Source organism: Cebus imitator, unplaced genomic scaffold, assembly GCF_001604975.1.
Source record: "Cebus imitator isolate Cc_AM_T3 unplaced genomic scaffold, Cebus_imitator-1.0 Scaffold181, whole genome shotgun sequence".
Classification (NCBI taxonomy): Eukaryota; Metazoa; Chordata; class Mammalia; order Primates; family Cebidae; genus Cebus; species Cebus imitator.
Genome location: NW_016107496.1, coordinates 2,929,091 through 2,940,219, shown reverse-complemented (window position 1 = coordinate 2,940,219; position 11,129 = coordinate 2,929,091). Strand labels below are relative to the sequence as shown.

At 46.9% G+C, this 11,129-nt stretch overlaps 1 protein-coding gene across 4 annotated transcripts in view; it reads left to right on the top strand.

Moving 5' to 3' along the window:
• Positions 1–873: 873 nt before the first annotated feature.
• CSRNP2 (cysteine and serine rich nuclear protein 2) overlaps positions 874–11,129 on the top strand; it is a 20,641-nt gene continuing 10,385 nt past the window's right edge. Inside the window, exons 1-4 of one of the 4 annotated variants that reach the window (XM_037744711.1) lie at positions 938–1,190; positions 7,114–7,265; positions 7,496–7,732; positions 10,382–10,641. In XM_037744711.1, the coding sequence (XP_037600639.1) occupies positions 7,582–7,732; positions 10,382–10,641 (411 nt within the window). In that variant the 5' untranslated portion in view covers positions 938–1,190; positions 7,114–7,265; positions 7,496–7,581. Of the gene's footprint in view, positions 1,301–7,113; positions 7,266–7,495; positions 7,733–10,381; positions 10,642–11,129 lie in introns of all 4 variants that reach the window. The other 3 variants (XM_037744712.1, XM_017545886.2, XM_017545885.2) reach the window with 3 other exon arrangements.

Here is an 11,129-nt window from a genome sequence, read left to right as displayed (position 1 = left end):
AAAAAAAAAATGGGTTCCAGCCACGCGTGGTGGCTCATGCCTGTAATCCCAGCACATTGGGAGGCCGAGGCGAGTGGATCACGAGGTCAGGAGTTCGAGACCAGCCTGACCAACAGGGCAAAACCCTGTCTCTACTAAAAATACAAAAATTAGCCGGGCATGGTGGCGGGCGCCTGTAATCCCAGCTGCTCAGGAGGCTGAGGCAGAACTGCTTGAAGCCGGGAGGCAGAGGTTGCAGTGAGCCAAGATCGCCCCCACTGCACCCCAGCCTGGGTGAAAGAGCAAGACTCCATCTCAAAAATAAATAAATAAATAAATAAATAGGTTGCAGACGGGCGCGGTGACTCATGCGTATAATCCTAGCACTTTGGGAGGCCCAGGCGGGCAGATCGCTTGAGCCCAGGAGTGCAAGATCAGCCTGGGCAACCTGGTGAAAACCCCTTTTCTATTTAAATAAATAAATAAATAAATAGAATAGTTTGCAAAGTTGAGAAGATCATGGCAATTTTTTTTTTTTTAAGAAAACACTCAAAGCAGTCCCTCATACAAGTATATAACTCAAGATATTGCTTGTATTCTTTGTAACTTGGGCAGGCTGCAATAAGTCACATTGCCGAAGATTAAGACCCCATGAGCAAGGAGTGTGTGGTCCTAGTGAAAGGAAAAGGGAGCTTTGGAGGAGAATTCGTTTAGTTATCTAAGATGTGTAGCCGAGAAGCTCCTCTCTTCCCCCATTTAAAGGTTGCAGCAGAGACACCGCCTCCGGAGCAGGTTTGCCCGCCGGCTTCGGCTTTGCAGCAGGCACTGCCTACAACTCCCGGCATGCCGCCGGGCGTGGGGCTGGCACGTAGACTCCATTTCCCAGCCCGCCCCGGGGCTAGGGCAGGACGTGCCGGCGCCTATAAGAGACAGAGCGCTGCGGCCGGAGCCTATTGTTAGCCGGAGCCGGGGCGGTTCTGGGCGTCTGCTGCTGGGGGCGCCAGAGTTGCCGGAGCCGCCCGGCCCTCTCTGCCTGCCGGCCGGGCTGCCCATCGCCCTCCCTCCCCGCCCTGCCGCCCTGGGAGCTCCCCGGCCGTCGCCGCGGGGCCCCGGACTCGCTCGCTCCTCCCTTCTTCCCACCCGGGCTAGGGCGGCGGCGGCAGCGGGGGCGGCAGAGACCATCACGGGAGGAGGCAGCTGCGGCGGGGCCGGTAATGGGCCTAGGGGTGCGGGGCGGAGGGTGCCGCCTCGTCCTTTCTCGGGATCGGCCCTCGGGCGGCCGTGGAGGAGTGGTCAAGCCCAGAGCCGTGCGGATGGAGGGGTCAGAAATGAGAGGCTCGGACGGGAGCGGTCGGGGGGCAGGGAGGTCGGGTGCCGTTGGGAAGGAACGGCCTCGGGTAGAGGCGTGGGAGCGAGAGACACCCAGGACGCGGGCCCGGACTGCGGGGGCAGCTCGAGGGAGACCGCTGGGCGGCTTGGAAGCCTGCAGGATTGCGGATGAGGATTGAGTTCGGAATGGAGTGGAGAATGATGTAGGATGGAAGAAAGTGAAGGAAGGGGAGGGGGAACAGAGGAAAATGTGGGAGGAGTGGTTGGGAATTTGTGAGTAGCAGGCAGGAAGGGATGAGGAAGGCTGGGTAGGGGCTGCAGAGGGTTGGAATGAGCGGGAAGGTTAGCGGGAATCAGAGGAAAGTGGGCCGAGAGCTGAAGGGTTCCGCAGGCGTGTTCATTAAAGGGAACTGGTGACTTGACATGTCTCTTCGCTCTGGTTCCTGATGTTTCCCATATTTCTGGCGTCGTGTAGGAAAAGGAAGGCATCGCTTCCCCTGGTTGCTAGCTTGATCTTTTTTCATAGGCCCAAACACGCAGCCAACTGCCACCCGTCCCTTTTAGTGCTGCGGTCTTGATTCATCCTTTTAAAGGGGTTGAGAGTGGCAGTGTGACACACAAACTGTTCTTCAATATGAAATGCTAGAAGTTATCCCCAAAAGACAACACTGTCCCCTTGTCTTGCAGTTTTCAGTTCAAGGTAATTGCATAGTTCCGATTTTTTCTTTCCTGGCTTTCTGTTTTGTAAATCTCCAAAGCCAGGATGTTGGTTGTGCCGGTGTGATAAATGACTGGATATCCTTGAGAGTTAATGCAGCATCATGTTCCATTTCCTACAAAGATCTCCTGTCTTCCACACGATGGTAGTTTAGGCATGGAAAGCCAAATTCTAACCCTGTGTTAGTGAATAGGGAGTGGGGGTGGTGGGTGCACGGCTTTCTTTAAATACCTAGCTTAAATGGAGGGTTTTCATTTGAGTGCTCTATAAGCTCATGATCCTGGTGATCACAAAGACACATGGATCCATCAAATTTATAGTATTTGAGAATCAACCACAGTATCTTGTAAAAGGAGAAACAGGGCAGGTCATTTTATTCAGGTTTATCATAACACAGCAGCAACCCTTCCTTCCTCCAACCCAGCTACAGATGGCAGCCCTGACCATCTTACTACAGATTTTGGTTTCTTGACCTTTAGCAGAAGGTTGGATTCCAGTCGAGTGGAGAGGCTTTCTCCTGTGGGATGTAGCTTATTACTTTGGACTCATTTAAGAAAGAAAGTTGTATTACCTAAACTTTGCAAATACATTCTAGAAAATTTTGCTTGGGCCAGTCCCTCTTGCTGGTCTCACATATACTAGGTTTTAAAAATTTTGTTTGTTTGTTTTGGTTATTATAGGAGTCCTTATAGGCCTGAAAAAAAAATTAGATCTAGTACTAAAATACACATAATGCTGGTAGACCTGTTTATACGGTGCTAACCTAATGTCTTCTATGCTGTGGATCTTAACTATTTCATATACCATTGGGAAATGTTCAGCCAGAAACCCTTGAGAAAAGACCACAAGACACGTAGCCAGAAAGTGTCAGGTGACCTTTAATTTCACTGGGATTTAAAAGCTTTTATAGAGGATTGCGTTGTTTTCTCCAAAAGCATTTGTTGAGTTGGTCATTTTGACAGTTAACTGTCAGTTTTTACCTGCATTCCCAGGCTCTAAAACTTACAAGTTTCTCTCTTAAACACAGGCATTGATCCTCTACCAATGAATAGGTGAGACAGATAGGAATGACTGATTTCTAGTTGTAGTTTGAAAGATTAATTTGATGAATTGGAAAGTCTGGAAACTATTTTAATTGTTACTATTGCAAAGAAAGATTTCTTTTTTAAAAAATTTATTTAAAATTATTATTTGTTTTTTATTTTTGAGACAGGGTCTGGCTCTGACACCTAGGCTGGAGTGCAGCAGTGCGATCTCAGCTCACTGCAACCTCTGCCCCCTGGGTTCAAGCAATCCCCCCACCTTAGCCTCCCGAGTAGCTGGGATGACAGGCACACACCACCATGCCCAGCTAATTTTTGTATTTGTAGTAGAGGGGGTTTTGCCATGTTGGCCAGATTGGTCTTGAATTCCTGGCCTCAAGTGATCTGCCCACCTTGGCCTCCCAAAGTGCTGGGCCTACAGGCATGTGCCCCACCACACCGGGCCAATTTTTAAAAATACAGAGACAGGGTCTCTCAATGTTGGCCAAGTTGGTTTTGCACTCCTGTCCACAAGCAATCCTCCTGCCTCAGCCTCCCAAAGAAGGATTTCTTCGGGGCACTATGGAAGTGAACAGGAGGTTTGTTCTTAGTGTCCAGTGAACATCTTTATCTAAAAGTCAAGTTCACATCAGGGAGTTGGACAAGGGGAGCCAGGTTGAAATTTAATCTTACGTTGTTGTCAGGACATAATAGATCTTTTTTCTTTTTTAAAAAATAATGGAGCCAATGTCAGAGGAAGTGCTGCTAACAGAGCCTGGGTAGGGTGAAGAGAGCAACGGAGTCTCCTTGAGGATTTTACTGAGTTCCATCCACGTGAATAGAAGAGTTTGATCATAGTCAGTATACATGTTATTTACACAAATAGCCATAGGTTCCAGTTGTTTTCAGACAGCTTAAAGAAAATATTTTTCTCCTAGGTGTCACATCTTTTTTCTTCTTTCTTACCTACCTCCTATCATTGCCCAGAAACCACTATTCCAGAAGTAGAGAAAAAGAGGAGGAGAATAGAACAAGCAGCCAGCAATCCTTCCTGCATCCAAGTTCACAAAAAGTCACCTAAAGAGAACTGATACTCCTGAGGGTTAAGACCATGGAGAATTCCATTTTTTTTTTTTTTTTTTTTTTTTTAGATGGAGTCTCTCTCTGTCACCAGGCTGGAGTGCAGTGGTGCGATCCTGGCTAACTGCAACCTCTGCCTCCCAGGTTCAAGTGATTCTTCTGCCTCAGCCTCCCCAGTAGCTGGGATTACAGTCGCCCGCTACCACACCTGTCTTAATTTTTTATTTTAGTAGAGATGGGGGTTTCACCATGTTGACCAGGCTGGTCTCGAACTCCTGACCTCAGGTGATCCGCCTGCCTCAGCCTCCCAAAGTGCTGGGATTACAGGTGTGAGCCACCATGCCCTGCTGACCATGGAGAATTCTAGTAATAAAGATGATTTTGGCGCAGACCCAACTTTATATGAGACTTAAAGAGAAATATTCAAAGGAAACACTACTAGAAGCCCAGGGACACCTGAGGAAAGAACAGGAGTATACATTTATTTACAGTCATACATCCTTGAGTGTGTCCAGGTCAAGGAAGAAGCTAGCTAGCTCCTTCCTTTTCTTATTTTTATTTTTGACAAGGTCTCGCCCTGTTGCCCAGGCTGGAGGGCAGTGGCACAGTCATAGCTCACTGCAAGCCTCGACCTCTTGGGCTCAAGCGATCCTCCCACCTCAGCCTCCCAAGTAGCAGGAACTACAGGCGCATACCACCATACCCTGCTAATTTTTGTATTTTTTGTAGAGATGGAGTTTTTCCATGCTGCCCAGGCTGGTTTCTAGCTCCTGGACTCAAGCAATCTATTTCCCTTAGCCTCTGAAAGTGCTGATATTATAGGTGTGAGCCATTGTGTCTGGCCAAAAGCCACTTTTCTAGTAGCAGCACTAACTGAAACTAGTTAAAACTCAGGTGGGCCTAAAACCCTCTGAGAAAGCAGATTGAGGCTCAGGCTGATTTATCATGTAGCTGATAAGTGGGGAGGCAAAATTAAATTCAGTGGGCCACATTATTCTATCTCTAAAAAATACCACCCACATAAGTATTCGATCACAAGGGGTTCCTCCTCCCCCTACAATAGAATGGAATGAGAAATGTGTTTGTTGATAGGTAGCTTTAAACCCAGCTAAAATCTTAACCCGTAAAAAGCCCTTGACTTCCTCCTTTCTTACCATGCCCTAAGAATGTGACCTCTGATGGTAAGATCAGTAACCCGAAGAACTGAACTGATACTTTGGGCCCATTTTTAAATTTAATTACAATTTTTATCGAATACTTTATTATTTTTTTTCTTTCCTGGCCAAATTTATTTCAGGAATGTGCTTGTCTGAGACTTCTGATGGCTGAGGTTTCTTAGGTACATCTTGTGACCTGAATGCAGAATTTGATGCGATCTGGATAGATTAGGAAATATCTTCTCTAAGGTACTTATTAGGTCTGGTTGACTTTGTAGAGCTGATCCAAGAGCAGGCAAATTGCTTCCAACAGACACAGTCCAGAAAAACAGCGCTGTAGCAAGCATCTCTTGACACCACAGTATATTCTGGGTAGCTGCTCTGCAGTAATGCAGCCCTGTCGTTCTGGGCAGTGTTGTTATTCCTGCTGCATAATTAGCAACTGGTGAGATCATAGTCTGGGTAGGTTCTGGCATTACTGAGGCAGGGGAGGGTTCGTATCTCATCACACATGGCTCCAGCTCTGACAGCATTTGTGCTGAGCAGATTTGTGTCCTTCTGGAACTTAAATCCAAGGATGAAATAAAAAGATTTGTACCGCCGGGCGCGGTGGCTCAAGCCTGTAATCCCAGCACTTTGGGAGGCCGAGGCGGGTGGATCATGAGGTCGAGAGATCGAGACCATCCTGGTCAACATGGTGAAACCCACCCCGTCTCTACTAAAAATACAAAAAATTAGCTGGGCATGGTGGCACGTGCCTGTAATCCCAGCTACTCAGGAGGCTGAGGCAGGAGAATTGCCTGAACCCAGGAGGCGGAGGTTGCGGTGAGCCGAGATCGCGCCATTGCACTCCAGCCTGGGTAACAAGAGTGAAACTCTGTCTCAAAAGAAAAAAAAAAAAAAAAAAAACATGAAAAAAAAAAAAAAAAAAAAAAAAAAAAAAAAGATGTGTACCTAGGAAATGGACTATCTCAGACTCCTTGGTTGTATGAAGACGTGTTGAAAACAACACTGCTTGCCACACTGATATAACCAGAATAAATGGTTACTCCTCTTGCTATTTGTTTTCCCCTTGCTGATTTCTTTATAGAGGGCAAAGATCGTAAAGCTACAATGTCCTTGCACAGAGAATGGTAACAGACCAGATGACCCCTATTTTATGGAGAAGTATGAGGCTGGGAAAGATTCTGGGTTTTGGAGCCATGCAGATTCTAATCTTGGGTCCATTACTTGGTACCAAATTTGACCTTTATAGAAGCCTGGTGAGATACTTTACACTTGTGAAGGTCTGGGTAAAGGGTTTTCCTGACTGCTAATGTCCTTCAAAATTGAGAGCATAGAGCAGTATTTCCCAAAGTGTACTCTAAGCATTATATGCACCCTAAAGTAACTTGGAAACAGTGGGTTCCACAATCAGGTTTGTAGAAACACTGCATTCTGTGTTCTCAGGCTTCACCATCCTTATTAGTATATGTAAAGCCTCTAAGAGGTTCCACTATAGGCAATTTTCTAAACCCTTTTGACATAGCAGTCCTATTTCCATGTAAAGCTATTAATATCGGTAAGATATGCACTTTGGGAAATGCCAGGCCTTATTATCACTAGGAAAAATAAGCCGGTCTAGCCGGGTGCAGTGGTGCATGCCTGTAGTCCCAGCTACTCTGGACGCTGAGGCAGGAGGATTGCTTGAGCCCAGGTGTTCAAGACCAGCCTGGGCAACACAGTGAGACCCTGTCTCTAAAACAAATAAATAACTGGGTCTAGTCTTGGTTTAGGCAAAGCCTAATTCTGCTTTTCTTTTCCTTTTTTTTGCTAATCAAACAAGCAGCAGTGATAATTGTGCTTTTGATCTTAAGTTCTTCTCACTGGTCCCTTGGAGAGCTTTCTTGTGATCAGAAGAGCAGCTACTGTGATTCCTGGGCTAATGAAGCCTAGACCCCAGCTGGATTGGAAGCAGAGGGCTTCCCTCCACTGGGAAAGGTTCTGCTGCTACCCATCTCATTATTCTAAGAGTGATTGAGACTGGAGGGGCTGAAGGGAAACAAAAGTAGGAGAATGTTGGTCAGAGTTAGTAGAGAAATAACGTAATCTTGAGAAATCAGACATCAGCGCTAAGTCAGGTGCTTTCTTCCTTCAGTGACCTGTGTGTATAGACTTGGGAGGGGTCTGTCTGTGGACAGGAATGCTGATTCCTTTTTTCCCCTGGGCAGAATCCTAATGTACCTGGCTAGCTGGTGGTGAACAGGGGCTTTGGGGCCAACTTGGTGGGCTCCCCAAGGAAACCCCTTTGAAACCAATGGATGCATTCACGGGCTCGGGTCTCAAGAGGAAGTTTGATGATGTGGATGTGGGCTCATCAGTTTCCAACTCAGATGATGAGATCTCTAGCAGTGACAGTGCTGACAGCTGCGACAGCCTCAATCCTCCTACCACTGCCAGCTTCACACGTGAGTAAGCTGCTCCCTCCCTGCCTATACCCATATTCCCTACGCATCAGAACCCATGGCAGCTCGAGACAGCTTCTGTGTAGCTTGGGGATATGCCTTTAATCATCATCTTTCCTTGCCTTTTGGAGGACCTCATTTCTCTAATATCATAGACTAAAGTCTGATTTATTCTAGCTGATTTTACTTCTGTTATGGTTTGCTCGTTCCCAGAATGGGTTAAATTATATTGAAGAAGGAGTCCAGGACTCTACCCTGCCCCCACTACAGTCCCAGAGAGTTCCAGGAAATTGTAGCTGTAGCAGAATATAAATGCTTGCTGCTTGGACAACTGGGGCAAATCCAGATTTCTTAATTCTTTTTTTTTTTTTTTTTTTTTTGAGACGGAGTTTCGCTCTTATTGCCCAGGCTGAAGTGCAGTGATGTGATCTCAGCTCACTGCAACCTCTACCTCCCAGGTTCTACCTCCTGCCTCAGGCCTCTCGAGTAGCTTGGATTACAGGTATCCGCCACCACGCCTGGGTGATTTTTTGTATTTTTAGTAGATACAGGGTTTCATCATTTTGGCCAGGTTGGTTTCTAACTCCTGACCTCAGGTGATCCACCTACCTCGGCCTCCTAAAGTACAGGGATCACAGGCATAAGCCACCATGCCCTGCCAAGATTTCTTAATTCTTACAGCTCAATTAGTTCTTGGGAAGAACTTCTGATGCTATATATGAGGGGTTGCCCATGTGCCCATGGGCTAAATCTGGCCCAATGCCTGTTTTGTAAATAAAGTTTTATTGGAATGGCCGCATTCAGTGGCTCATGGCTGTAATCCAGCACTTTGGGAGGCCGAGGCAGTTGGATCACCTGAAGTTCCGAGCTCGAGACCAGCCTGACCAACATGGTGAAACCCCGTCTCTACTAAAAATACAGAATTAGCTGGGCGTGGTGGCACATGCTTATAATCCTAGTTACTTTGGGAGGCTGAGGCAGGAGAATCGCTTGAACCCGGTAGGAAGAGGTTGTGGTGAGCCAAGATCATGTCATTGCACTCCAGCCTGGGCAACAAGAGCAAAACTCCATCTCAAACATAAATAAATAAATAAAGTTTTATTGGAACACAGTCATACTCATTGTCCCTGATGGCTTTCATGCTACAGTGGCAGAGTTGAATTTATTGCAACAGAGACCTCATGGCCTGTAGAGCCTAAAATAGTTACTGTCTGGCACTTGACAGTTTGCTGTCCCCTGCTATAGATATGTGCTATCCAGTGGAATTTTCTGTTATGATAAAAATGTTCTGATCAGGCGCAGTGACTCACACCTGTAATCCCAGCACTTTGGGAGGCCGAGGCAGTCAGATCACCCGAGGTCAGGAGTTCAAGACCAGCCTGGCCAACATGGCAAAACCCCATCTCTATTAAAAATACAAAAAAAAATTAGCCAGGTGTGGTGGCGGTCACCTGTAATCTCAGCTACTCTGAGACAAGAGAATCGCTTGAACCCGGGAGGCAGAGGTTGCAGTGAGCCAGGATTGCGCTATTGCACTCCAGCCTGGGTGACAGAGCGAGACTCTGTCTCAAAAAAAAAAAAAAAAAAAAAAGTTCTGTATCACCATTGTCCAACTGTAGCCAGTTGCCATATGTGGCTATTGAGCACTTGAAATGTGGTTAGTGGCTGGGTACAGTGGCTCACGCCTGTAACCTCAGCACTTTGGGAGGTTGAGGTCAGTAGATCACTTGAACTCAGGAGTTTGAGACCAGCCTGGGCAACATGGCGAAAGCCCGTCTCTACAAAAAATACAAAAATTGGCTGGATGTGGTGGCACTCACCTATAGTCCCTGCTACTCTGGGGGCCAAGGTGGGAGCATCACTTGAGCCTGGGAGGTTGAGGCTGCAGTGAGCCATGATTGTGCTACTGGACTCTAGCCTGGGTGACAGAGTAAGACCCTGTCTCAGAGGAAAAAAGAAAATAAAGAAATGTGGTTAGTATCATTGAGGAGCTGAAATTTAAATTTAATTTTAATTAGCTTAAATTGCCACATGTGGCTAGCAGCTGCAGTATTGGAGAGTAAAGCTATAGATTGTCATATCCACAAAAGATTACCTAGAGATCCTCTTCCCAGGTGATGTCTAAAAATGGATTTTGTGGTCATCTGTTTAGGTGTAGTCAGTATGGAGGCAGTGGTATGAACCAGCTGAGGTTCAAGGTCCCTTCCAAAAGAGCATTTAGGATTTGAAGATATTAGACAGTTCTCTAGGCATAGGGAGCATGTTTAGAGAAGAGTTGAGAGCCTAGATGGATGAGAAAGAACAAGCTCCCCAAACAGGTCCTCCCTGAGTTAATAAAACATCTCTTGGCCGGGCATGGTGGCTCACGCCTATAATCCCAACACTTTGGGAGGCTGAAGTGGGCAGATCACCTGAGGTCGGGAGTTTGAGACTACTAGCCTGGCCAACATTGTGAAACCCCGTCTCTTATAAAATACAAAAATTAGCTGGGCGTGGTGGCACACGCCTGTAATCCCAGCTACTTGGGAGGCAGAGGCTGCAGTGAGCCAAGATGGCGCCACTGCACTCCAGCCTGGGCAACAGAGCGAGACTCTGTCTCAAAAAAAAAGAAATAATAATAATAATAAACGTCTCTCTGTGCTCCCTTCTCAGCCACATCCATCTTGAAGCGGCAGAAGCAGCTGCGGAGGAAGAATGTACGCTTTGACCAGGTGACTGTATACTACTTTGCCCGGCGCCAGGGTTTCACCAGCGTGCCCAGCCAGGGTGGTAGCTCTTTGGGCATGGCTCAGCGCCATAACTCTGTACGGAGCTACACACTCTGTGAGTTTGCCCAAGAACAGGAGGTAAACCATCGAGAGATTCTGCGTGAGCACCTGAAGGAAGAGAAACTCCACGCCAAGAAAATGAAGGTGCTTAAGGGGTCTGGGGTCTGGTGCTGCCCATGTGGGAAACCATTTAGGTTCATTGGTTGATTGATTGATTGAGGTTTGTTTTGTTTTGTTTTGTTTTGTTTTGTTTTTTTGAGACAGAGTCTTGGTCTCTTGCCCAGGGTGGAGTGCACTGGAATGATCTCAGCTCACTGCAACCTCTGCCTCCCAGGTTCAAGCAATTTCTCCTGAGTAGATGGGATTACAGGTGTGCACCCTTCTAGTTTTTGTACTTTTAGTATAGATAGGGTTTTGCCACGTTGGCCAGGCTGGTCTTGAACTCCTGGTCTCAAGTGATCAACTTGTCTCGGCCACCCAAAGTGCTGAGATTCCAGGCATGAGCCACTGCACCCAACTTATTATTATTATTATTATTATTTTTTTTTTTTTTTGAAACGGAGTTTCACTCTTGTTACCCAGGCTGGAGTGCAATGGCGCGATCTCGGCTCACCGCAACCTCCGCCTCCTGG